At 42.9% G+C, this 26,471-nt stretch overlaps 1 protein-coding gene across 4 annotated transcripts in view; it reads left to right on the forward strand.

Moving 5' to 3' along the window:
- The window catches only part of si:ch211-26b3.4 (connector enhancer of kinase suppressor of ras 2), a 57,271-nt gene that overhangs the window by 19,728 nt on the left and 11,072 nt on the right, over positions 1-26,471 (forward strand). For 3 of the 4 annotated variants that reach the window (XM_068714344.1, XM_068714346.1, XM_068714347.1), the window contains exons 3-13: positions 1,072-1,274; positions 2,416-2,503; positions 3,778-3,819; positions 9,094-9,213; positions 10,234-10,293; positions 11,350-11,418; positions 15,701-15,847; positions 20,026-20,153; positions 20,242-20,453; positions 22,277-22,363; positions 23,196-23,404. In XM_068714344.1, the coding sequence (XP_068570445.1) occupies positions 1,072-1,274; positions 2,416-2,503; positions 3,778-3,819; positions 9,094-9,213; positions 10,234-10,293; positions 11,350-11,418; positions 15,701-15,847; positions 20,026-20,153; positions 20,242-20,453; positions 22,277-22,363; positions 23,196-23,404 (1,365 nt within the window). The remainder of the gene's footprint in view (positions 1-1,071; positions 1,275-2,415; positions 2,504-3,777; positions 3,820-9,093; positions 9,214-10,233; positions 10,294-11,349; positions 11,419-15,700; positions 15,848-20,025; positions 20,154-20,241; positions 20,454-22,276; positions 22,364-23,195; positions 23,405-26,471) is intronic. The other variant, XM_068714348.1, reaches the window with a different exon arrangement.

Genomic DNA, 26,471 nt, shown 5'->3' on the forward strand with positions numbered 1-26,471 from the left:
TGGTCGTGACTGTGTAGAATAGATCTAGAGGCAGAGGAGGAATAGATACGTCTAGCTGAGCCTGTGCATCTGACTTTACAAGGATGTGTGTGTGTGTGTGTGTGTGTGTGTGTGTGTGTGTGTGTGTGTGTGTGTGTGCGTGCGTGTGTGTGTGTGTAGCCTTTGTGTCAGCAAGAATCAGGCTCTGTCAGGCAGGACATGACTGGAGCTGCCTTGGGACGCTGAGCGCAATGTGGCTCAGTGGGTCTGCATGTGTGTGTGTGTGTGTGTGTTTATTTAAAAGGGTCACAGTGCAGTAATGGGCTACTCGACCAGCATGGTGTTCTTGTATCGGAGTGGAGAGTGACTGTTATATCAAAAAGCTAACGGAGATTTAGAGATAGTGATTCTAGTTTTCATTCCACTCTGAATAACCACTGATGGTTCGAGAACAGGAAATACTTTTTCTGCTCGATCTATAAAAATTGCGGAAAGTTTATCAGATACAAGTACAAGTGTGTAAGTTACTTTGTATCTATTCCTAAATATATTGCAGGGTTATTTCACAATGCTCTCTCATGTTTCTTAAAGGATTTATATGAACCTGTAGTTCATTTTGGAAAATGAGAGTGAGATGAGAAGATCAATAGCTATCTCATGTTGTTGAGTCAAGTATGGGGCTAGCTACCACAAATGACAAAAAAACACTTTGTTTTGTGTATACAAAGTGTTAATAAGTGAATGTATTAACAAAAGAGGTGTTTGTGGTCATATTTTTGAACTTTGGAGAGAGCCTAGCTAGATGTCTCTCACAGCTTCCAGTCTCCAGGCTAAGCTAACCACATCCTGACTCCATCTTAATAGGACTTATATAGGACAAATATGAGAGTGGTATAATCTTCTCAGCTTTTGGTTTGTTAAACTATTTATTTGATCTCCAATCAAACAACTGCCACAAATAACTGCAAAAAAGTGATTTATAGCACAAAATCTCCACACAGACTGTGTAGCAAAAGCAGCTAGTTGGCAGAGCAGCAGTGATAAATTTGTGTGATTCTACTTCTAAAACAAATCCTTCTGTTTGTCCTCCAGAACTACGGCCTAGAGACGGAGAACCTCCGGACTCTGTCCCACAAGCTGAACGCTTCGGCGAAGAACCTCCAGAACTTCATCCTGGGCCGACGGAGGGGCGGACACTACGATGGACGCGCTTCACGGAGGCTACCCAACGATTTCCTCACCTCGGTGGTGGATCTGATCGGTGCAGCCAAGAACCTTCTCGCCTGGCTCGACAGGTAGCGACCGCACCTACACCCACGCTGTGTAATGAATTAGACCATTCATTTGTAGGACAATATTCCCTGTTTTCATCAAGTAAGGATAATCACAAAAATCTAAAGATGTAAATTTGATCTTAATGTATAAGCAAGAACACCTATTATTAGAAATTAGTAACTACACCACACATGGCACACCGGGCAGTGAAAGAAACACACAGGACTTTTACGTGAAGACCGCTGTTTGTGTCCCGTAGAAATGAACAGTCAACGTTGACTTATTTTGTCATGTCAGTCGTAGGTCACGTGACTCCATATTTTCAGTTAAGGTAAAGTTAACCACGCTCTTTTCCTAAACCTAACTAATTGATTCTGTTGCCTAAACCTAATTTCCTGTAAAGACGGGAGTTTATTTTGAAAAGACACTACGCATGTAACTGACTGTGTCTTACAAGTTGTGAATGATAATGTGTTGTATAATAACACATAGTAAACTTAGGTTGTTTGTATTGTGTATTGTGCTGCATTATTACATTATCGGGTGGTCCAGATATTTTTACATTTCATACAGAATCATAATTCATAGCTGGGGGAAGGAAGGGTGTTTTTTATGTTGTTATCGTGAAGTTAGATCCGCTGATGAAACCATACGAAACAAAAGAAAACACTTACAAATAAAGTGATGTTTGAGCTTCAGTGGATCCCTGTGTTGCACAGCCTCCTGGCCACGATATAAAATCAAATATTGTTGTTTGTCTTTATCACTTGCTCATGTACTCTGAGAGGAGCGGAGAATTTTTCTTTTTTTATTGCTCTGTCTCTGAATGCCCTATCACAGCTTTTCCAAATTACTTTGTTTACAAATAAATGAACAGAACAAAATAAAAACACCAATATGGCAAAAATCACGTCTTCAAGACGGAAATAAACTCTTTTTTTTTTTTACAGAATGGCCGAATATGCTTTGCTCACATTCATTTAAGTGTGATTTTGGGAGCTATTTTACCCTGGAGAAAATAAACGCTGTACTTCAAAACGGGAGCTTTTGATGAAAACAACAACAAAATGTAGAATGACATCATGACCAGGACGCTATATTCCAATGTTCTACAAAAGTTCTCCAAATTTTCAGACGATTTTTATTTCCTGTTTGCTTCAGGTCTCCGTTCGCCAGCGTGACAGAGTATTCATTACTGAAGAACAACATTGTGCAGCTCTGCCTAGAATTGACCACCATCGTGCAACAGGTGCCTCCACACACTCTCACGGACGCATGGGACGCATGCATCACACAATCCATTATGCCCGTATTCATTGCACTGACACAATAAAGGTCACCATTGTGAATTTGAAAAGGCAAAGCTAAAGTGGGTTTAGATTGGGAGTGAACGCTGCTCACACAGCTTGTTGTGGTCTATAGCTTGTTTGTATAGATTTGACTATGAGTGGAACATATGCCCACTCCCCACCGGCTGTGTGCGGCACGGCTGATGGGACGAGTCGCTCTCAGTAACAGCCGTAGGCAAAGTGCTCATTGACTCACTGTTGGACCACATCCTCTGCTTAACTGGTGGGCCCTGATGGAGAATGAGCTAGGGGTCTCTCATCCCTTCATTTCCTGTCCTCCTTCTGCTCCCCCTCTGGCCCCCTCTGGCCCTCATGTGGATTCACCACATTTACACACACAAATGCACTTTTTTAGAAAATGAAACTGGGAGTGCATTCACACACACACACACACACACACACACACACACACACACACACACACACACACACACACACACACACACGCTTGATACTGCAGAAATCTCATTGTTTGGACAGAAAGTATGTCTGCTCTCCTGGACTCCATCCACGTCCTCTCTTGTAAGAGCCCGCTTAGAGTGTGCGAGAGTGTGTTTGTGCATGTGCCCGGAGCGAGTCCTGGAGCCAAGCAGATAACACTCCCCCCCCCACACACCCCCAACTTACAAGGGCCAGAGGAGAGAGAGGAGAAAGGGGCCACCGTATAGGTCCACAATGGGCCAAATGAACATGTGGCTGCCAGGCTGCAGCGGCACAGACAAAGGTGGCAGCAGCGCCCGCACTAATGCATCAAATGGATGAATTAGCGGCTACCATGCACATGTGGTGGATTCAGTGGGCTGCTTTCCCAGAAATAGATTAACTATCAGCTATCGTTAAATAACAATCTGTTATGTTCGAATAGGGTAGTTTCTAAATCCTGCGGAGGCTCCAAGCAGTGGAGCAGATCCAGAACTGGTCAATCCAATGTTTTTAGTCCGCCTAGATTATACAGTAATATGCATAATGTGGAAGGTTAGATATGAAATAGCTGACTGCAGATGTTCTTCATTGAAAAATAAGTCATCCATCTTTCCCCCTGTTACCAGTCTCATTTCCCCCTCTTCCTGTTTTTTATTTTTTATTTTTTTATTTGGAGGAAGATATTTGAGCTTCCACGCTGATGCTCATGTTTTCTTCTTCCCTCTTTTTCTGTCCTCTTCTCATTTTACAGGACTGCACCGTGTATGAGACAGAGAATAAGATTCTCCATGTGGTAAGTTTCTGCTTTAACATGTCAATGTTTTTGGCCTGTGTCCATCACAGAGAACAGGGAAGAGGCACAATTGCACTCTCAACAATGACATCTATTAAATGCACAGATAAAATAGTTACATCAACAGCTATCCAGTATAGTCTGATTTGATTTCAGCATCCTTTCCTCTCTGGTCAGATCACACATTAGTTTGTAAAGCACCATATTCAACCCTTTTCTGAAACAAGGAGTAGTTCAGCAATTTGGAACATCAGCGCTCTTGCCAAGGGTTAGATGAAAAGTTCAACACCACTCTTTTATCTGTACTTTAAATAGGAAGATAAAGGCAGCAGCAGTTAGCTTAGCTTAGATAAGGGTTGGAAACAAGGGTAAAACAACAAGCCTGACTCTGATCTACCAGCACCTCTAAAGCTCATTAATTAACACAGTATTTTAGATTATTTTGGCCATACAAATCTGTAAAAAAAAGAAGAAGTGTAACAAGGGGATTTTTCGATTTTTTCACTTCAGGTTTTGTACAGATAAAACAAAAGAGACATAACATGATGATTATATGTGAATAACTATTTGTGGAGGTGGCGGTAGGAGGATTTTGTTATCTTTGGACAGAATCATGCCAGCTTTTTTTCTCTGTTTACTAAAATGTGGAACCATTCCTTTAATGAAGTCATATCTCTGCTGGTAGACAAATTATTTTGCAATTTTGGTTGCGATGACATTTGTTATGGTTCTGCAACAAAATTGCATAAGTTCATAAACACAGTAAAAAGTCTGTATGTGTGATTTCTGCGTGGACGTCGGCGTATGCACAGAGCACTGTGTTTTTTTTGTGTGAATTTGTGCCACAAAACTGCACGTTAAAGCGCAAGCGAGCCCGAGGCCTTTTAAAAGCTCCAGTTTAGCTTCTGTGTGTGTGTATCTATGCGCACACATGTCTGTGTGTGTGTGTGTGTGTGTGTGTGTGTGTGTGTGTGTGTGTGTGTGTGTGCGTGCATGCATGTATGCATGATGGAGAACTGTCTGTGTCCACGTGTGAAATCGAGTGAGCAGCTAGTGTCTGATCCAGGCTGACAGTTGGATCGGGACACTTCCTGCTGCCATTCAAGGTCAGGTGGAGGAAACCAAATGAAACGTTAGCAGGGGGAGTTCACAGAAAATGTATCTGACCATTTTACGCCAAGAAATAAATCCCACATCAGATGTTCCATCAATATACAGTATATACGCCATTGTATTACATATATCTACAAACAAAACCAATCATAAGTCTGTATTTGAGATGGTGGTGTCCCCGTGATGCGATGTCCCACTCGTCAAAGTGACTTCCCCCTATAGCTTTTTGGTTGTCGTTTACCTCTGTTGTTACGGGCCTGTTAACAACACAGGACAGTGACATCAGGGAAACTCAAATATTGAAATGGCTCTGCACATGTGTGCACACACATAAACAAACACACACACACACAAACCCTGGGTGCCAGACTAAAGGCTACTCTTGACTAAGTCTGTTATGTGTGGGAGGTTTATGTGTGAAATAGGGAGACCGCGAAGGGAGGGAGAGAGAGGAGGAGGAGGTGTTTGTCTTGAGACATTGCTTTCTTGCTGACCTTGTTTACTACTGTATGTGTTTTTGAAATTAATTAGGTGAAACTGCCCCTAAATCATTCTCAATGGACAGACATGTATGAAGATGATGATACGCAGCTGAGATCTGATCATATTTTACCTCTTAATTTTGAGACAGGACAGTATTTCCATTTGGAACAGGAAAGTGGTCTTGTCCAATGTGTCCTCTTAATGATTTACATATAATTTTAGAGTCTATATAGTATATATACAGTATAAAATTTACAAAGCATTTCACAGTTACCTTGAGAAAGCCGAGAAGATGAGTAAAAAGGATAAAAAGAGTTTATTATAGCATATGCAAATGAGCTCAGATCATACAGTGATCAATGGTCTCCACAGAACAAGAGCGCCGTATTAGAGTTACATTTGGCTTTCATACCTTTGCTCTAAAGGATGTAGGTGTCACATGCTGATGTGTGATCTGCTTAGAGACAAACTGTTTCCAAAGGAAGTGAGACACCGTCTGCTCAGAAACAGACAGTTAGGAGGGGAACAAAGAGGTCAGCTAAAGGTTAAAGGAGAACTGAGAGTTGAAGCGAGGTGAGTGTTAAGAAAAACAATTCTATTTATGTGTATACTATAGTTATCAGACTGGCAGACATGCAAAAAAGCCACAGTGAAAATGGCGTCAGGGTGCACAGGGTATACAATTATCAGAAACATTTCTTTCACACTTTCCTCTGCTAATCAGTGGGACTTCAGAATGTGTTTATAGACTTAGCCTTAAGATCTTTCTTCTGGTTTTGCATATGTGGGAAAGTGTTTGCTGTATTTTGGATATTTAACATGTCAAGCGCGTGTGGGGTGGACCACATTTCTAGGATGACGTAGAAATGTAAAATAACTAGCTAACGATCTACCTAACTGCTAATTTACTGCAAACTGACTAATAACTAATTCTGAGAAAACTACATTTCAGACCAGCGATGAAACATCTTGTACATTTACTCAAGACAAGGAACATGGTACCTTAACTTCTCTGATTTCAATTTTCATCACAAGCTCATGATTATCTTTTTAAATAATAATATTCAAATGACGCCATTATTTATAGTAGATTAAATGAGCCACACCTCACCCTGCTACTACATTAAAGTGTTATAAGTTATTAACATAACTAATACATGTTAATGCATTAGTTAGATTCATTGACTTTAGATACTCTAAAAGGACCCAGTCTGCATTTTACTGGTGTATTTTCACAGAATGACAGAAATTAAAGTTTTAAACTCAAGTCTTTTTTCATGGTGGTGTTGGTAGATTGGTGTTAATGATTTATGGAGGTGGATTCTGGACAGACATACAGTACAAGGGAGTCTCCAGTGTGCACAATGGAGTTCAGACACTGTTTAATGCTCTGGTCAGCTCTGCCATGTAGCTACTGTAGCCGTAGTTGTGCGTTTGTCAGCTTCTGCTTAATAATGCAAAACCCCACTGCTACTCTGCTCTCCTCCAGACTACGGCCTGCAGCAATCAGATGGACGGGGATAGAGTGTGTGTGTGTGTTTGCAAAGGAGATAAGATATGAGCATGTGTGAGCATGTGTGAGTCTGTGTGTGTCTGATGGAGCGTGAAGTGTGTATGAGTGTGTGTTTTTATGTGCATGCATGCATAAGGATGAGAGGAATTACATAAGACTGTCCTAGTTGTGTGTTTTTCCCCTTCCCCTTGTTCTCTCCCCTCTCCTCCCGGACTCTCCCTCCCTGCCTCTCCCTCCCCATCTCTTCATCTTCCCCCTGCGTCTCGGCTCCAGGTTTGTATTTGCCGCGTATGCTCACGCATGTGGAGTGTGGCTGTGCCGCACTCGGCGTGTGTGCGCGATAGAGAAGGTGCGAGTCGATGGGGAAAGTATGCAAGAGTGAGAATGAGGGAGGTGATGGGTGAGGAGAGGGGGGCAGTGTGCAGCCAGAGCTTAATCCATTTGGCAGCGTACTATGTCTGCCTTTCTGTTTGACTGCTCTTAAATCTCACGCCAGCCAGCCACATAAGTTAACTTCCCCATAATCTGCGCTCTGATTCCCCGGAGGCGTGTCAGATCAAGGCTGGGTGTGTCAGAGCTGGGGGTGTCGAGAGTTTCCACACTGGTAGTGGGCCTTTTTGTCTCTCGGCCCGTGTTAATCCCAGGTCAAGACTATTAATCCAATGATCAAAGGGGATACATGCAGAGCCACAACATTGTCGCTGGCTGTGTGGTTTCCAGCTGGGGACTTCACATGCTATTTATAGCTCCATAGAGCGGGATTGGACACACTCTGCTTCTGCTGCTCCCCTACTTATTTATCACTTATTTATCTATTTCCCCTTTTGGTTTTGTTTTTTCAAATTATAGCTTGTTTGGTGTCAGCGGATGACACGAACAGTCCTATATAACGTGGAGCCTACACGTTGACTAGAACACAATATTACTCTCTGTGTAAACAGGAAACTAAACAGGCCGTGTAATGTTCAAATAACTGACCTAGAAAAGGATGGACATGTGTGTGTGTGTAAGTGTAGGTGTGTGTGTGAGAGCAAAATACAGTGAGAGAGACAGAGAGAGGGAGAGCATAAGCATCAAATAGCCAGCTCGCTGAAGATCATCCACCTTTTCTCTCACACTGAATGAATCATAGGCTCTGAGCTATAGTGTGTGTGTGTGTGTGTGTGTGTGTGTGTGTGTGTGTGTGTGTGTGTGTGTGTGTTGAAGATCTCCTCTGTTCACTTCATCAACCGTAATCCGGTAATTGCTCATTAAGATTGAGATCAGAAGATTATTTTATGCAGGGTTCATCACCCTCATGCTGCTTGTGTGAATGCAGACAACATATATTCTCTGACACGTATGTCTGTTACGTCCCAGCGTACGCGTGTTTCTGTGCGTGTGTGTGTGTATGTGCGCGCGCGCACCAAGCGGCGATGCAATGAGGCAGGATCACCAGGGTAACGGTCTCTGTAAACCCACTCTAGTCAGTCAGCCTCGATTAGAAGGCAGAGATGTTGCCGACGATAAATTAACATGCGTGCATGACCGAGCAGACAAATACCCTGAAAAACAGTCAAGGTCTATTTGGAACAAAGGCAACGTGGAGCCGCGCTTTTTTATTTGGCGTATTTGCTCCGATGCACTGCGCATTAGGTAATGTGTATTAGGAATCTAAGTGTAGTGGAAAAAACTGGAGCACGGATAACCTAGCTCTACAGTGTGTCGGATTTTGTTTAGTTGATGCAAATCCAAAAATAGCCCTTACAGTCCCCCCACCCCCCCAAAAAAAAGAAAAGAAAAGAAAAGAAAAAAGTGACAGATAAGAATAAATGAAATCTGTGCTCTGTAATTTAGATGTTAGAAAATGTCATCCGGGCACCTCGGGGTTGGCTGGTATCGGTGATGTGTTGTTCTGTCTGTGACAGTGTCTTGTGGGCATGCCCGTGGACAGACTGTGACAGGAAACAGTTTGTGTGCTGGAGTGATGGAAGTGGCGATGTGGAACAATCTGATGAAATGATTTCTGTTTCACCTCCTCCAGCTAGGTCACGGCATCCCTTGCGAACCAAAACCAATCTCAATAACTTTCTTTTCACTTTTTGCCACTCACTCTCTCTTTCCCTCTTTTTCCTGTCTTTTCTTTTTTTCCTTCCTGCTTTCCTTACCTCTGACATCATCTCTAGTGTAAGACCTTAGCGGGGATATGCGACCACATCATCTCTCTGTCGTCAGACTCTCTGGTCTCCCAGTCTGCCCATCTGGAGGTGGTCCACCTCACCAGCATCATGCCCAGTGAAGGGCTGGTAAGGACACAGCTGAGCATGCATACATGTATCCACCAGAGGATACATGTTACATTTAAAGGTTTACTAATCAATAATTTAATATAAACCAAATTTCCTATATTTTCATATAAACCAAATGGCTGTGTGTAATGTGAACGGGGCTACCGTTGGCGACAAACGCACACATAATCATCACCTGACTCAGCAGTTCCCCTCAGCTCCAACGAGCGTGTTAGCGTCACAATTCCTCACGAGTAAATTGGTATTTGGACTTTATTTATTGTTTTTCACTCAGCATTTGAACAGACTTCTTTCAAAGCTGTTGTCATTGTTTTTACACGACTGAATAAACCGTCTCTTGAATGCATGATAGGAAAAATAGTTAAATATTCAAGGTGTGTAAATATGCAATGCCTGCCTTTTACACTCGCATTTATTATTTATTGTTACGGGACTTCAGGTGAAAATGCGAGATTTGAATGTTTTTTGCTTTCAAGTCAAGATGTTAGTTGGGTAAAATTTCAAGTACAGATGAAGACGAATTATTGGAAAGACATGAGCAAATCTGTGGGAAAACAACAAAAGCTTTCATACAGAGCTCGAGGGGTCACCGAATGGTTTGAAGAGGATAGAATTGATGTGTATCGTACACTAAAGCCTCTGAAGTCAACCCGATTGGAGATTTTGCACCGACAAGTTAAGACGGTGCTCCTTGCCACCGTCATCATCAAAACACAAAATGAGAGAATATCTTTTGGAAGAAGAGTGCCCGTAGAGTTCTGGAGCCTCTTGGCCGACCAACACCTTACTAAGACAATTTGTGTTAGTCATCCTTTTAATTTGTCACCCATCAGTAAGTCAATTCTCACTCCCTTTGATTCAAAGTCAAGTCTGGAGTCTTCGGTTTTGTGAGCTAAATCTGACAAAAGTCCAACAGAGACGCAGATATACACACATGTTTACAGATGTAAAACCTATCATGTATTTCCCCGTGTTGTCTGTGTTATATAATCCTCCCTCCCTGTGCTTGTGTTTCAGGGGATGTATATCAAATCGACGTATGATGGGCTCCACGTTATTACCGGAACCACAGAGAATGTGAGTTTTTGTTTCATTCGTTAGGAAGCGCAACGCCACACCAACTACACTTCATTGTCTCAAATTCCACAATGACAATGTGTCCATGCCTTACAGCAACATATCCTGAATGGGTTCCAGGGATCACAAAACTGTCGGGTCAGATCGTATCACGGTTTAGCGTCACAGATGCAAAGAGAGGAAAAAAAAGAGAACTTTTAGAGATGCCCCGATCCCGTTTCTTTGCTGCCGAAACAGATTGCTGATAGTTTTTTATGACTTTTTGAAGGCTCAAGACTATTTTTTTCTTCACAGCCATGCTTAAAAAATATCGTAACTGTTCCGAGGTCAATGTAAACCGTAAACAAATGTAAATGCTTTTATTTTGTTATAGTCATCTATAGTGGTTGTTTGCATTAAAACATAAAATTCAAATCATTTGAAAATTTTAAGATTGTATTCTTGTTGATGAAAACAATATTGTCATTCGTAGTTTTTATTATGTATTATAAGATGCTTAGTTCTAGTGTTAAGAAGTTGAACAGGTCATAATTCCATCTCTAACATCCATTTATGTAGCTGTGAAAATATGTCCTTCAAACAACTGGATTTATTTAAGTTTCTTGCCAAAAGTGACAATTTTCTAGATTACATTTGAACACATCATGATAACGTTATAATGTACCCTTGCTCAATACTACATTTTTCTGAAGAGGGAATAAACACAACACAATGGAACTCAATGGAACCTCCATATGTTAGTCGTTAGCTCCGGCGCTGCTAACATTACTAGCTTTCCTCCTGCCGAATTTAACGTGAAATAATGTAATATTATTAGGGATGGGCGACTTGAAAGCATTTATGCTGATCGCATATTGTTACTGAATATCGGCCGGTATTGATTGGCAGTAAAACTTTATTTCACACTGCGGTGGTTAAATTGTGCAATTAATTTGCGGTTCACATGTGTGCCGAACCGTGGAAGGGGGGGGGGATGATCACGGATCAACTATGGTCTGTTGCACCACTAATGTGTTCCCATTGTTCTATTCTATCTTCCAATTTCTGCCTCTGCAGTCTCCAGCAGACCAGTGTAAGAAGATCCATGCAGGGGATGAGGTGATCCAAGTCAACCACCAGACAGTGGTGAGTTAACAAGCTTCCAAACACAACACTGTGGTCACAAAGAGTCACAGGAAACGTCATTCCCATGTGTTTCCACTGAAAACCGCCTTTCCTTCTCCATCATGTGCTATGTTGACGATATGTCAAGGAGTACGATGTCTGCCGCCACCAACACCACCGCTGCCACTGCCGCCATGGTGCTTCCTGTCCTGTGCCTGTGCAGCTATATAGGCTAATTAGACTTGCTGCGGGAGCAGATTATAGGACGATTGTTACCTTTGTTCAGTCCAGCGTGATTGTCAGCTCACTCTTTCCGGAATTTGCTCACATTGTCGTTCCAAACCCCTGAAGGAGGCGTCTGGTTTGAAATGTGAACTCATGTTCCACTTTCCGAATTGAATAAGTTGTATTTCTGCCTTCAACTCATCACATCAGAGGGAAGCGCAGAAATGGGCAGCCATTTTAAATGGAACGGCGCCTTGTGAGAGCATGTGATTGAGCGCACTGTCTATTGCCGGTTTTGTCAGCTCTGGCACAAACGATTTGTTCCAGCGTTTATTTGAGATTTCCGGGGGGGGACTTGTGTGTAGACGTCTTTTATGTGCTTTTTCCCGTTAGTATTTCCTTGTACGTCTCGATAGGTGCTGCTCATTGGGCATGCAGGCGCTGATTGATGCGTGATGGAGCCGCGCGTTATCTCTCTCCCTCTCTCTCCTCGGGGTGACAGTGCAGATCGCACCCTGCCAGGCTCTCAGCTCCAACCCCTCATTACTCCCTCAGCTAGACCCTCACCACTCTGATCCCTCACTCTGGGGGAGGAGATAAGCAGAGGGGGGAGACAGAGGTGTGGGTGTATGTGTGTGTGTGTGTGTGTGTGTGTGTGTGTGTGTGTGTGTGTGTGTGTGTTGGGGAAAAGGGGAGTAAAGCAGTAAGGGGATGTTGGGATGAGGCAGAGCTGGGAGAGTGGGGTGAAAAAAGGGAGGAGGAAGTAAAGAGGGACTTGGGGAGGAGAGGGAGAGGATGAAAAGAGCAGCAGAGGGAAGTCTCCCTCCAAGAGAGCAATTTTTTCAATCCTAAATCGAGCTGCTGGTGCGGAAATATGTACACATACTACAAACTCTCTTCCAACATCACGGCTGATAAGTCCATCTAGTGGGGCTCCATATTCAAGAATTAGATAAATGTGAATATTGAAGGAACAAATTCCATTACATTATGGAATCATTATGTAGGCCTATCCCACGTATTTAGCAACAGCGCTGCCTTCATGTCTATGCATGAGCTTCTGTTTGAGACCCACTTCAAAACAGGACTTTTTAGCTCAGCTTCTCTTTTGAGGTAAAATGTGGAATTTGCTCAAATAACAAACTGATTGTTTGAAGAGGCAACATAATTATGTGGAGGTAATAGCATCTGGGAAAATAATGAAGACCCCGGGGATTTGAAAAACCTCTCCAGCAGCAGTTTATGCTCTATTATTATTTTTGGTAGGTCTCTCCCTGTTTCCCTTCGCTCTCTGCATATTTGCATAACAGAACCTTTCTAAACCGGCCTGGTTAGGAAAGGCCTTGTGTTTGCTGTTGACATACACTGTTGTGTACTGTCCACCGTTGCAGTGGAGCTAGCAAGGGTTGCATGATCGTGGTCCAGTTCACTCTCAGATCAGTGAATTCAGAGTTGAAATGAATTCTCTGTCAAAGTCTTGGCGTTGAAATTGTACAATACCAGTGCGGATACCTGTATTTACAAGCAGAACAATTTGAGAACTTTGTCTTCTTCTGTTAAAGGAATATGTTGATATTTTGAGGAACACGCATATCGTCTTTCAAGCCGAGATATAGAAGAGAAGATCGATACCACTCTCATATTTATCAGTTTATTATTAAGCTACAGCCAGGTGACAGCGAGCTTAGCTTAGCATAAAGACTGGAAGCAGCGTATAGGACATGTTCATTGGTAAGCTTTAGAGGTAGGTGCTGGTAGGCAGTAATGTTTTTTTAACCCATTGACAGACCTAGGCTACCTGTTTCCCCCTGCTTTCAGTCTTTACGCTAAGCTAAGCTAACAGTAAGCCTGGCTGTAGTTTTTACATATTAAACAGACAGATATGAGAGTGGTATCGATCTCATCTAACTCAGCAAGAAAGCAAAAACTTTAAAGTGTTCAACGTGCTCAAATGGTAAAAGTTGTCTGAACAAAAGCAATGGTGATCAAAGTTAGTGATCAAAGAATAGCTATATATTTCAAATCTGTCTTGAAAGTTTTTGATACTTGGACACATTTCTTCCAGTTCGGTATTGATACCTAGCCCTGTTTCTGTCACTAGGAAATTAATTACAGTCTGTCGTAGTGTGTCCTAGTATGCCCTCTTTTGTTTTAGTGGGGCGAACAGGACAAAACATAATGTAGTAAATTACATCGAAGCTCTAGTTGCTGGTGAACGATGGCTGGACTTCTGAACTGGGCCGAAGAGAACAGGAAGCGGGCCGCTAAAGGCTGACACAGGCTGGTCATCATTATGTCAGGAATAAGGTCAGAGCAGCCCCGTCTGTGTGTGGGTGAACGTGTGTGTGTGTGTGTGTGTAAGCGCGGTGGCCTCTGCGGACACATCCAGTAGCTGAGACCAGTGTAGCCAATCAATGGCCTGACGAGTGCTGCGAGCTCTGGGACGGTCAGGCCGGAACCATGGAAAAACGCTGCAGTCAGCACTCCTTTCTTATGCTTTTACCATCCTTCTCTCTTCCTTAGAACAAAACCAGACCAGGCCCTCCTTTATCTTAATATGTTTACAGATCAGTGGCACTGGGAGAGTGTGGTGCATAGTGGTAGTGTCTAGATATATTGGTATTACAACTGGTTTGGTGAGGATTTAGCATAGAGCAGTGTGTCTGAGGCATGGTGGTGAATTAGTTTATATGCCTGTTGTCTCTTCTGTAGTAGCAGTAGCCTGGAAATCACATGAACAATATTATAAGTTGAAATAACCCAGATAACGTATACCTTACTGACAAGGCTGCACAGGACTCTAAACCTGTAAGTAATGTTTAGATATTTTTGAGTTCTCCATATGGATCCAAATCTACATTTATTTTTGCCTTGGTCCTTGGATCCTGTGTATTTCCTTTTTATATTGTTGTTTGTACTGTTAACACTGTTTTATTGAATTGAGAAAAATGTGTTAAAAGTGTTAAAAGAAAATATTCAAAGTGGTGGACATTTATGCAGATTTCCTGATGGCAGCCATGATTTTTGGACATTACCTAAATCAATTCTGGGAATAATGGAGCTGTAAAAGAGACAAACTATGGAACATTTCAAGTGAGTCAGACTCACATGACAACAATGTTATAGCTCTTTAAATGGATCAATTTGCAGTGTAAACTTTGCAGGCTAATGCTTGAATTCTTTTGTTTTGTACCGATTGCCAGTTTGTCTGATATTGTGTTGACCCCACTCATATCAATGAGACTATACCAAATATTAGAAACGCCCTGCATTATAACACAATACAGTTCAACAGCACCACAAAGTGAAACCTCCAAAATGACCATAAAGTTTCAACAAATCTAAACATCCTAACCTTTATTCATGTGAAATCTATTGCAGAGCTATTGCTTTTGGCTTTGTTAATGTTGGCATTAACAAAGCAACTAAATGTGTGTCTGATAGGCCACAGAAGAATTTCCCAACCAGTTATAGAGGGATGGTATGGCATTATGGCATTTTATGGACTCTTTTATGTATTGGGAGTATTGTATGCACCAAATTTGGTGAAGGTGGCTTATAATGACTTAAATTAGGTATTCAGGAAAAAAGTACAATATAAGTCACACGGTAGTGCTATCTTCACTAAACAATCATTTGTTTTTCCTAATTCTATACGTAAAGTCACATATAAACATACAGGCCTGAAAGCATACATGACACAAACAGTTCATGCTCATTGTATATCGGTTGTTGTAAATAGTATCGTGGGGTTGCACCAGAAGTTTAGGTCAAGACACTTATTATGGACTGCATTATGGACCTTTGTTGGATCAGTCTCTCCCTCGTTTCCTATCATCTCTCTACTGTCTCAGTCTAAAACAATTATTAAATAATTTACTGGTAGCATGTGGTGTTTTAGTGGTGGCTTGCAGCAACAGTTTGGAAAGCTTGATATCTGTGTGTGGTTCCTCTCAGCTGATTTGGCTGCTCCCAGTGCATTGTGTACAAAGCATATGCGTGTGTGTGTGTGTGTGTGTGTGTGTGTAGCTTGTTTGCGGCAGTTGTTTCAGTAGCCCGGTGTGTGTGTGCTCCTCAGGTGGGCTGGCAGCTGAAGAACCTGGTCAACGCTCTGAGAGAGGACCCATGCGGAGTCATCCTCACACTGAAGAAAAGGCCCCAGAACACCCTGAGCTCCACGCCGGCTCTGCTCAGGAACGTGCGCTGGAAACCACTGGGCCTGCAGGTAAACACCAGCAACACTTAGATGCCTCACCTGCAGTAATCTTGTACATGTATATCTGCACGCTTCTTGTACTTGCTGTGACGGATTTGAGGCAGGATGATTTAGCGCTATATGTACAGTGAGCAGTGTGTTATCTTTGACTCACTCTCCGCTCTTATTTTTTGCTGCCCACACGCCGCATTCTCCTACCGGCATTTTAAACAAATATTTTCAAAGAAATGTGTTCACTGTGTGACCTTGCATCAATCCTCCTGTTGAGCTTTTCAGCAAATCTCTCTCTTTTTTTTTTTTACAGCCCTCCGTACCGCTGGCACAGTTCAAAGCCATTCACAAATGTGTCGGTTGCTAAACCTCCATCTGAAGAGAATTCATGTATTCCAAAAGTGTGGTTTTTTTTAGATAGACAAAATTTTTGGATAGTGAATAGCTAATTAAATCTTACATCGGCACTTTGTGGTGTGTGTGTGTGTGAATGATTTAAATGGTATAATATGGCCTAAACTCCCTGCTCAGGAGCTAGCGCAGGGCAATACAAGGTCACCAAAAGGTCCTAGCACACTCCCACTCACATTCATATTCATGTTTACTGAGACTTCGGTCCTGATTCATTCAACCTTTACCCCAAAGGGAACTCCTTTTTCGAAAGAGAGTACATTTTTAATGTACAGTAGATCTAAAAGGTGGAATGCTTGTGAGCTTACAGGTCAGAGTCTGTGTACGCACTTCACTTCAGGGCAAATACTTTGACAATCCGTCGCTCATTCAGAGCCCAGAAAAGTCACTAAAACTTTGGTACCCACAAAGAGCTGTGCTGAGACAGACGTGGGGGGTGAAGCAAGGGCAGGTCTGATGCTGTCTGAGTGCTTGTGGAGCATCATGTCTGTGGGCATGTGAAAGCAGTATAGAAACACTATATACATGTGAGTGTATGTTCACACGAGAGACTTGCACATTTGGTTAGTGTTTTGTATTCTCTGCAATGGCCTCGAAAACCATTATAAGCCCGTAATAACCATGAAGCATGCTGCAACTTCATCACCATGTCTGTCTTTAACAAGCTTGCTGCCTTGTTAGATCATCGCTCTAAGTCGTTACCATGAGCTTATTGTTTGCTGCGTACAACAGCAGAGGATTGGGGAATTCTACCCTGATGGGCTGCTGAGACACAAACGCGCCGTGAGCGCCCAGATCTGAGCGCACAGATATCTGCGGGAGATGAGAAGAAAGGAGTGTTTTAGATTTGTTCTCTCCCAGAAAGACTGGAGCTCTTAATTATTCATAAGCAACTACAGGCAGCTCCACTGGCTCTGAAACAAGAGCCGCTACTCAGCAAATACTGGAGATAATGCACCGAATCCAAAATATCCTGCTTAACAGCCTGTGTGTGTGTGTGTGTGTGTGTGTGTGTGTGTGTGTGTGGGTGTGTGTGTGTGCGCACATTTCCAAGCATGGCCGTGGAAGCGCGCCTGTCCATCTGTATGTGTCAAAGCTAGGTGTGCTTTTGTGCACGTTTGCGCAGAGAGAGGTTTTCCCGTTATCAGTGGAGTTGCTCCTTTGAGAGACAAAGGATCTGGGTCACTGCACTCTGTAAGCCCAGTTTTGGATGCCTACTGTACCTACACACTCTCCAAAACCAACACATACGCACTCAAGAACTCCGAGCCTGGTTTTGGAGGATGAATTGTGTGGCTGCGAAGTTTAGCTCAAATGTGGCAAACGTTCAGCCGGATTATAACTGAATCCACAAAGGAAACAATTTATCTTTCCAAATTATCATGTGATTCCAACCCCAAATCTCTCCATGGCAACTCCTTTTATTCCACTAGATAATGTCTCTCTCTCTCTCTCTTTCTGTGTGTTTGTGTCTAGAGTAGGATGGAGTAAAAGCAATTTAATGATCCATTGTAAATGGTGCTGGCAATGATTTTCACAGATAAATTGAATATTACTGCTGTCTGCTGCGCTGCTGCAAAATGTGCATGTAGGGAGTGATTTCATGCATGACTGAGGGCCACAGCGTCCACATCACAGGTCACATGTGTGCCTCACATTTTCCATAAACCCCGCTTTCATAAATCTGTTATATGTTTGGTAGTTGCTGTTTTAAAATGCCTGCTATTTTCTGCAACATGTAATGGTATGTATTATTGATGGGTTATAGTACATTCTTTTGGCTTACTTTTAGCGACGGCTATTGCAACTTAAAATCTCTGCCCTCTTTTCGAAGAAGAATGCTTGATTTAATATCTTTACCCCCTGATCTTCATCAGCAGATGGTGTTTGAGGCCCGACCTTTAAGCCAAGCAGGAGTATGAAAAAATACTGGCACAACTTTCATGAAACATGGTGGAAGGGTGTAGCATGGGCCACGGAAGAGCCCAGTACTGGATCCGAATCACACAAATTATTTTTCACTCTCGATAACCCTTCGTCTTGAGCTTATCAGTATCAGACTTCACGTTGCTCATTGAATACAACAAATGGATAATTTGGTTTATTTTTCATCTGTAAAATATCCCACTTTTTACTAATTTCAGTTACAATTTGTTAATAAGCAAATCAAAGGCATACAAAATATTCATCGAAGTTTGCAAAAAAGAATGGGCAGATAAACAATTGTATGATTTGTTTCACTAACGCACGCTGATATTGTTGTCAGGCTTCGTTAAATTCAGTTTATTATCGAGCCCCAGAGTAAACGTTTTATACAAACTGTTCTCGTACCCTTAAGTCCCTTACATAGTCAAAATATTATATTAAGCGAATAGTGTGTGTGTGTGTTTTAGTGAGTTTGCATCTGTGCATGTAAAGGTGGTGGGAGGGGGAATATTCGGTCTAAAAAGGATTTGAGCAGCAGATTTTTAGGTAGTTCGGAGTGGACGCAACAGGGGTCAGATGGTTTAAGTGCTGTTTTAACAGACTGGCATTTTGCCTGCTGTGGAGGTCCAATTTCTCTCTACTTCTACCCCCACCCACCGTTTTCCATGAAGGCAGCAGTGGGCTGTAATCACTAAATTACTGTTTTCACTCGCAGCTCAAGTCACCACACTGCACAGCTCCCCCGCCTCACTGTGTCTTTCTCTCTCTCTCTCTCTCCTGCACTCTTTCTCTCTGTTTCTCTCTCTTTGTCCTATTTCGTTTGCTCTCTCCTCTCTCTCTCACGTCCCCCTCTTCCCACCCCGTCTTCATTATTTATTGTGAAGCCGTCTTACTGTAAGCTGCCTTCTTAAAAGCAAGAACTGTGAGAGAGAAAGAGATGAAGGAGGGACAAGGCCTGGGGATGGAGGTAGTGAGGATGGTGGGGGGGTGGGGGGTGGAAAGTTTGGAATATGAAATGATTTTGCCTAATGCACTGTTGATGAATTGATGAAACACTGGGCTTCCTTAATGAGAACGCTGCCTGCCTGCCTTCGCTCGGGCTCTCTGTCTGTTTATCCATTCCGTCCACACTCGCGTCTCCTTTCTAGTGTCCCCCTCTGACAGACAGTAAAAACACCATATCTTTCAAAATCTGGAACACCATCCTCTGGGAATAATTGTCTGCTCAAGCTCGTGTTTGTCACCCCAGCTGTTCTGGCTGAGGACAAATATAATTCACTTGAAATTTGAACAGAGTTTCCATGACATCCGCAGCGAGGCATTCTGTCCTCACGGAGTACCTGATGACGACTCTAAGTGTCCTTGAGTCAATCTGAGGTAGGAGGCCACGCTAGCTTTCCTTTCCTAGAGCTTCCCTCTCCCTCTCTTGTAGCACAGGAGAGGGGATAAGGAGAGAGGAGAAGAGAGGCGAGGAGGGGTTGTCATGGGAACAGACACGGAGAGCCCTGTGTGAGTGAAGAGGCTTGAGACAAAATGACAGAATAGTGAAGCGATTGAACGTGGGAGAGGCTGCACAGTCAGACAGATAAAAAAAGACAGCATGGCAGCTGGGTGGAAATAACTCTTGTTTGGGATTCAGCGTTAAACAGGAGTGCTGCAGTGCAAGGAGGATCACACAAATAAAAGGTTCCCTTCTCTCATAACACCGTAAACTGTGTGCTTGTTTGTCTTTCTGTGAGGCAGGAGAAGATCTAGTGCTGCAGGTTGTGCTCCCAGATCCCCTCACCATCCTTCAATTATAGCTCAATGAAAAGGTGCGAGTCATTCTCTCCTTCTTCCTCTACTCTCCCTTCCTTCAGCCGGTCCCCACCAGTCCCACCAGCACCTCCCCTACACCCGGTGGAACTTTGGGCATGTCCAAAATGGACGCTCCCAGCATGCAGGACGTCTATATCCTCTCCCCTGTCTCTGGACTCTACAGCACCAGGTTAGTCACTTGCACACACAGATGTCGCTTACGATTATTATTATGAAGATATGATGAAACCGATGTTGAAAACTTTGCTCTCCCCCAGGGAGGAGCTGGGTCTGATGTCCTGCGACGACATCAGCCGCTACAGCGTGAGCTCCCAGTCCGGCTCCAAAGGCTCAGAGGCAGTCAGCTACTACCTGGACCAGGACAGCGGTCAGTACTTCTCCCTGCTGGAGGGAGACGGACCCCCGGGGCCTGACTATGACAGGGGTCGCAACACGGGGGTTCGCCGGCGGGACAAGACCCCCACCCATGGTAAGACGGAGAGCGCAGTTCGACAGTGTGAATGGGGCGGTATAACGGCTCTGGCCCTGTGTTTGTTTTGTAGGACGGCATGCTCTCTCCCACCAGTTTTCTCACCCTTTTCTCAGAGCTCCTCCTCCTTCATCACTCACCTCATGGCTCTGCTTCTTTGTGTCTTTACCACGCGTACGAACATCCCAAAAAAAACACTGATCACATGCCAAAGGGTCGGTCCAAAAACACCGTGTCCAGCTCCCTGTCTGCCCCACCACCTGTGTCACACTTGTCCAAGACAGCTTCTTAGACATCCTGTACCTTCTTGTGAGACTCTCAAGGGGCCTGTGATGTGCAGGGCGAGGGTCATGTGACAGACGGACGCATCGGGAGTAGGCTTGTGCTGATCCAATCGTGTGTCGATGATTGATTTTTCCTACACCGATTTTGATATTAAGGTGATTTTAGCTAACTTCCTATCAGGTCTAAGGATTTAAAAGAAGTATCTCTAGAATCTCCGACTATACATTTAGAGAATTTCTGGTGGAGCGGCATGTCCGCCCGCTGAGTCCTGTTAATCAGCACTAGACACTACGGGTGCATTGGGTAAAGATTGTAACTAATAGATCCACACGACACTTCCCCAGTTCCCCATTTACTGATAATTATTTTATTGTTTTCTGAAATTGTATGTTAAAATATGCAAATTGAGCATTATCTTATGTGCTAATTTGGATACATTTCAAAATTCTTGTTTAATTTTGTTGACATATTAGAGTCAAAGGTTTTTACATAAGAAATTTTTAATATCTCTTTGTATTACTCCATAAATTAGAAAATACTACCAACTACAAACAATTTCTGCCATGTTTTTAGGAATAGAATGCTCTTTAAATCAATGATGAATGATATATGAACAAACCCTTAGGTAGAAACCTTCAGAATATAGATAGGGATGAAACTGGGGAGTTTGGTGTAAGTAAGTGCTACTGAAGAGGAGATTTCTGGCTCGGAAAAAAATATTTTTTTTTGAGAACGGCATTTAAAGATATTCATTGTAAGATTCCATACATTTTAACTTTGAAATTTGACTCTAATGGATTCAAAAATGTAACTAATAGATATCACCATGAAACTCTCAGGTTGATTACTTACATTAAGACGAGTATTTTTTGTAATAAAAGGTTTTCTGACATTTCATGTTTGAATATGCAAAAGGTCATTATCTAGTGATAACTTTTGGTGAGGTTGCAACCAACAGACACTTCTCCCATGTGCCAAGCGTGTCGGAGAACTACAGTGGCTGAAGCATAAACGCGAATGGCTCTATCTAGAGCCAGTGATCGGTTCGTTCGCTCTGGGCTACTGTAGAAACATGGCCAAGAGTTGAAAAAATAACCAAGAGACCAAAAGAGAGTTAAAAGTAAAGTGAATATTAGACGTACATTTGCTGATCCATCAGATGTGTGACAATGATGACTGAAAAGGAAGGTAGAAAAACCTCCTATATAGACAAGCTGTAAGATGATAGCGCACCTGTGGTTGTCATCCAACAGTGAGCATGCTAACAGATTAGCTCGCCAGCACTACTGCTAGTTCAGATGTCCCTGTTGTGGGGGAGTTTACGTGAAAAGAAAACTTACGTGATGTTCTAAAAAAATAGCAGGTCATAGCAGTCCCTCGAGAGTCTCCCGTTCCTTCCCCCTCACCTGCACACACTTTGTCTCACCTGTCCACCCCTCCAGCTGTCTCCCACGCTGTCTCTCAGTCACCGCCTTCCTGCGACTCCCCCCCACTCCCTCCCACTAGACGACTCTCTGATTGCTGATTGGTCGTTCCAGGTGACCTCAGGCCTGTTTCCATGCCTCCCGAATATAACTGGATGGCCGAGGCCAAGGAACCCAGCATGGGCAAGAGAGGGAGTCGAGGTACACACACACACACACACACACACACACACACACACACACACACATACACGCACACACAAAAACAGAGCCCCACACACACGTAACACAAACACGTCAGACTGGATGCCGCGCTATACTCCATTCTCGGCTCAACACATTTCAGCTCATCCTCTGGTTATCCATGGTGGTGTGGTTGTTTGAGGATACATATCTGCCAGGTATGTATCTGACAGAGCGACAAGTAAACATAAATGCATGGAAATTGCATTTATACAGCTGCTCTGGAAATGGGGGTATTTCTATGTGACCAATTCTAACCAGCTTCATCGTTTTGCGGCGAGACTCGATCTGTATTCGACCGAGGATCCTCACTCTACCATCAGAAAGTCCATGAATAACATTAAAGATACAATAGCACTGTCTTTCTGCTTCTCTTTCTCTCAGTCACTTTTTAGTTTTTTCACATTTAAGTATATGGATAATAAACAAATTAGGTGAGAATCTTTTTCTCTCTGGAGCTAAAGCAGAATAAAACTTTCTGTGACTGACAAGATTTAGCAGTAGTGCCCTCCAAATCAGCATAGTCATTGCAGACAGAATAGCTGTATGTCCTTCGACTGTGGATCCATATCAGATGCTACAGCTCTGAGGCACTTCTATCCCTGTCAGTGGGGGTTTTATCTGGAAAGTTCTATTCACCCTCATCCGCTTCTACTCTGGGATTCTCCCTCGACTCTATGACGCTAACCCCCCCCCCCCCCCCCCCCCCCCCCCCTACCTCTGTCATCCGTCCAGCTGAGCCTGTTCACCCTCTAACTGCTCCATGCCTCTACCCCTCTCATCTCCACAGATTCAGACAACTCCCTGTTGCGTTACCTTAGTGACGACAAGATCCTGGTGATCGAGGAGGAGCCTGAGGGTCCGGGCAGAGAGAGCCGGCGGGATTCCACCAGACGCTCCCGGCGTAAGAGCCGCAATCCCAGCAGCCCTAGCTTTCCCATCAGCCCCTCCATGCTGTCCTCCACCCTGCGCCTAGACCAGCCACCCGATGCTTTGCCTGTATGTACACAGTTTTTCAACTGGGGTTTTTAACCTTTCTAGTGAAGTCAAATGTGTTGCGGTGCTCAAATATTTTCTTTACATTTGTGTCTGGTATTGTCTGGTTAAGTGCTCTATGTCTATTTTGTGTAAATATAGACAGAGAAATGCCGTTACATGCCATGTTAAAGGATAACCTTCTATATTCTGTATTTTTGCTAATGTTAACAAATCCCATAGAAAGACCAAAACCAGTCGATCCTACTGTCTAGTACTAACGATGTAGCTAATACCTCATATATTGTATGTTATCCCTATGTGCCATTTAGCTCTATTGTTTTCCATTGTGTCCAAACACTATAAATCATTCCCAAAGACTGGGTCGGCACCCACCGGTGGGTCTCAGAGGATTTTATTAGGGTCAGCAAATAGATTTGCAGAATTTCTTCCATAGGGCCTGTGGCCACAAAGCGCCTTTTTCTGAGTGCCAGTGTCTGTTTTTAATTGTTCCCAATGAGAAGAGAGCATATGCAGCTGCCTAGAGAAAAAGCGATGCACCACTTTTTTGGAGCGCTCCGCATTTTTTGTGCGCCCGCTCCCAGCACATCAAGTTGAAAATCTCTGAACTTTTCAGAAAAGCGCTGGTGACGTCAGTGTAGTAGATGGAGCAGAAGCTTGTTTTGGCCATGTGTGTCTATCCTGAGCTCTATGTTTCGGACGCACACTATCACAATAAAGACCTGGTGAGTTCTTTTATTACCGTATGCCTTGTCTCTCCTTGCTCTAACATTATGTCAGATTGAGCGGTGACAAGCTCATCTATACCAAGTATGATGCAGACATCCTCCGTTTGATGCTCATGGTGCATGGAATTTAAAAAAAACCATATATATAGTAGCCCTAATAGATAATACAAAGTACAGGAGCGATGCTGGTCTATCGTACAACGGTGGTGATATGTTGTTAAGATATTGATGTCATAGAAACAGAAAAATGCGCTGGGAGCTCTTTTTTGATGAAACGCTGGGTTGAAGAACTACCCAGCACCCTGCGACAGCTTTTCTGCCCCCCCCCCCCCAAAAAAAGGCACTATGAGGACACATGGCCCATAGTCTTTTATTTAACATTTATATCTGCAGTACACCTTTGAGCCACATAAGGGAGCCCGAATGTTCGTATTGTTGTTATAACTGAGCCTACTTATGACATTGAATCTAATATGAAAGGCTAGCGTACGTTGAAAAGAGAAAAAAAAGAGTCTGTTAATTTTACCTAAATGCTTTTTTGGTTTCATTTATGTCAGTATTTTACATGAAACGAAGTTGTGATTTATCAAATGTGTATCTCTATCTGGTTTACCTGTTCAAGATAATATAAATTGATGTGGAAACTGGACCGTTCATTTATGCACAAATTTGCTCTGTTCACTATTTATTGACAAGGTCTATTGTGAATTGGGTCATCATGGTTTTTGTCATTTTTAAAAAGTGGCTCCACAGAAAAAAAAGTTTGGTGAAAACATGTCCCACTGTGGGACATGTTTTTCGGCATTGTAGTTTATTTTGAGTCAATGCTACATACACTGTCCTGCTGCTGTAGATAGTCAGTAGTGCACCAAATGTGTATTATTCCTCAACAGCAAATAGGAGTAACGTTTTCTATAAACTACAGATCCCAGATGTTTTAGGTAATTACTGAGCCCTTTCAAAAATGAAAGACCAGTATATATATATATATATATATATATATATATAACATATTACACACAAGATTCATATTTTTAGTCAGAATAAAATATGGACTAATGTATTGTTTGTTTGTCTTTTTATGGGATTTGTTAATAATAAATAATAAATACCACCGCTTTATCCTTTAAAGGCAGCTGAAATGTCTGACTTGTGTAGACAATAATATTTAATGTGCATGTGTATTTCACCAGACCACACACGGTTGGCAACAATTAATAAGCATTGACTCAGTTTCACAGTGTGCCAGCGTGCACAATACCAGGACCTTAAAACTGAAGCAGCCTAATGGAATTCAGCCACCATTCATTTTATTATTAACACCTCGGATTTTGCTACTGTGACATGTTAAAATATCTGCTGTAAAAAAGGCCTATTAGTGGCACTATAATCACCTTCAAGGCTTTAATCCTGACTCACTCGCACGACTTCCTTCATCTTGCAGTGTATGTCTGTGTCCTCTCAGAGGGAGACTGTTTGTGGTTGCAGGAAAGGTCACAGTGTTCTCAGATTCACACACATTGTTGTTTGTGTGTGCATGTGTGTCAGGTAGAGGAGACAAAGGGGAGTGAGGATGATCAGTGTTGTTGCATCGCTGCCAGCTTCACGGATTATGAGAATGGCAGTGTGACACTCTATGACACGCCCCTCTTTAACTTTTCTCTCATGCACTCGCCATTACACACACACACACACACACACACACACACACACACACACACTCACACACACGGGCATACACAAACAAACACACACTAGCACACAGGAGTGCATTTGTATTCAGGGTAGCCATCTCACGACTCATCCTAACTCATCCTAATATCCCCATCTCCTCAGATACGCCTGAGTCTAAATAGGAGTTTATTCTGGACAAACACACACACACACACACACACACACACTTGCATGCGCACATGCACACAAACACGTACCCCTATGAGTAGGTGCATGACTCAGCATTAGCCAGACCAATTACAAGCGCAACTGACAGACTGTGCTTAAAACACGCTGCACGCAATCACACACACAGCGCGCTAACAGTTTAGCTAACACCAGCTCTCTCTCACCCTCTCAGCTGCATGCTTCTCATGGTGGTGACTCATATCTATTCTGTGGCACATGACTATCCTGCACTAACAAGCATACGCTAACCTTAATGACCTGCCTGTTTCCTTTCTCTCTGTATGATTCTATTTACCAACACAATACATTAACATTTTAGCACATTTTGAACTTACCAATGGACAAGTCGTAGTGACGTTTCATGTCTTTGACTTGCAGTCATGTATTTTGTGACACATTGTACACAATAATGTTACCCTGGAATCATCCACAGCAGCACA

This window comes from Cebidichthys violaceus, unplaced genomic scaffold, assembly GCF_023349555.1.
Source record: "Cebidichthys violaceus isolate CVI_PGR_0920_01 unplaced genomic scaffold, fCebVio1.0.p SCAF_2, whole genome shotgun sequence".
Taxonomy (NCBI): Eukaryota; Metazoa; Chordata; class Actinopteri; order Perciformes; family Stichaeidae; genus Cebidichthys; species Cebidichthys violaceus.